General features: G+C 30.9%; 1 protein-coding gene across 1 annotated transcript in view; it reads right to left on the bottom strand.

Moving 5' to 3' along the window:
* Positions 1-563: 563 nt before the first annotated feature.
* LOC106471238 (balbiani ring protein 3-like) overlaps positions 564-1990 on the bottom strand; it is a 60126-nt gene continuing 58699 nt past the window's right edge. The window contains exons 26-27 of the mRNA XM_022399862.1: positions 1492-1562; positions 564-755 (exon numbers count right to left, since the gene is read on the bottom strand). Coding sequence (XP_022255570.1) covers positions 564-755; positions 1492-1562 — 263 coding nt within the window. The remainder of the gene's footprint in view (positions 756-1491; positions 1563-1990) is intronic.

Consider the following 1990-nt stretch of genomic DNA (forward strand, 5'->3'; position numbering starts at 1 on the left):
CTTTCATATTCTAGTCATTATACAAAAATTTGTGGTTGTTACAGTAGAAGTTATATTTAACCAATTTTCAGTCGTTAAATACCAAAATATGCACTGATAAAATCGGACCACAGCTTATTTCCAAATACTACATTTCACAGACTTCTAAAGTTTAGAAAAGTAATTATTACACAGATCATAACTACTTGAAATCTTTCAAACCATATTTATGATGATGATTCATTTGCAGTACAAAAAATTCTACATTAATTATTGTTTAATACTTTGGTCCAATAACTAAAATAAGTTTAATTCCAAAACTGTATATACACATTTAAATATTTCAGAATGTTCTTGTAGAAAAATTTCCTTACTTTCAGGAAAATAAATTTTTAATTCCAGCAAAGTTTGATCACAACAAAATGTTCATAAATATGTTTTAAACATTTTATCATGTACGTTATTATTATTACTGTATATATACTTCACAAGTTGTGAAGCAACTAAAGCAAACATACTTTGGAATCCTATCACAAACACACTGAATCTTTTTTTCATATCTTAATGATAGCTCGGAAACCATCTTAAACTTTCACACCATGATCAGAGATGTTGTCGTAGCCAGGAGGGCCCTCTGACAGCTCGGAGCTTGCATCATCTTTCTCACAAATACTTCGGTATTGAGCTTCAACTGTTTGAACGTTGATTTTCTCTTCGGCTTGTGTCTTGGCATTTAGAGATTTGTCAGTAATGCCATAGATAAGACTGCTAAAAGCCTAGAGAAATTAATGATGAGTTACTACTAACTATATTATGAGAAAAAAATTGACATTTTGATATTTTACTAAAACTTTACTCGAGTTAAGCATAGCTGTTATTATACTTAGTATTGACCATATAATCAGCCAGTAGTTTTCTTACTATGTGCAACCATTATTGACCATATAATTAGCCAGTAGTTTTCTTACTATATGTAACCATTTAATTCTTTTAAGGTCCATTTTTTTGTTTTCTGTTTGAGTTGGTGCCATTTGCATAAGTATGACCCTGCAATTGCAGGAGGGGGGGGGGGGCAAAGGGCCTGACAAACTTAAGAATTGCCAACAATGGGAGAGACATATAATTTAATTTCTTTGAACTAAAGGGTGGTTGTAATATTCTGTTAAGTTAATGATCATCACAATTTTGCTAAATACAGGGTTGAGAATGCTACATTAAAGCTATTTTAAATATGCAAGTCACATGACAACCACAATCGGTATAAAGTTGCAGTTTACACTAATAGATTATGGATAGCTTGAATGGAGAAATAGTGTTTTTTGAACACGACAGAGCACTTTGCAATAAAAATAACCCTGCAGGGATATTGTTAAGAGGCACGGTTATCAGATAGAACATGACCTGACACAGTGACACATACTGTAACAATGTGGCAAGTCTCAAAAATTGTTTTAATACAGTATACTCAGTCCTCTGTAGACTTATATTGAAGAAAGTATTTAGACTACTTACAATACTGGTGGGAGGAGGCTTGGGTTCAAATTTCTTTTCTCGCTGTCTCTGAGCATGTTTTAAAAAAAAAACTCAATTAATAACATTCACAGTATGTTTTTTTCAAAACCTACACCTTCTGATAACATTTTCTAATACAATGCACACATTTTGAATAATTTCATAATTGACAGAAGATGAAGAGTAGTTATTCATTATTCTTGACGGTTCTACATTTTTATTTTTGCTAAACAATTTATTAATTTCTAGTTATTTTGATTCATGAAAAATATAGCTAATTGTAATTAACACTAGTTAAAATATCATATTTACCAATAAATATTATTACTCGGATTATCCTGGCAATGACGGTACAAAATATAAAAAATGATGATAATATACGATTATAACAGTTATTACACTGATGTTATGAATGGTCTCATGTTAATAAATATAGACCCTCCAGGTTCACTTGTACACAAAAACTGTCTCATGTTAACAAAGATATACCCTCCAGGTT

This window comes from Limulus polyphemus, unplaced genomic scaffold, assembly GCF_000517525.1.
Source record: "Limulus polyphemus unplaced genomic scaffold, Limulus_polyphemus-2.1.2 Scaffold4489, whole genome shotgun sequence".
Classification (NCBI taxonomy): domain Eukaryota; kingdom Metazoa; phylum Arthropoda; class Merostomata; order Xiphosura; family Limulidae; genus Limulus; species Limulus polyphemus.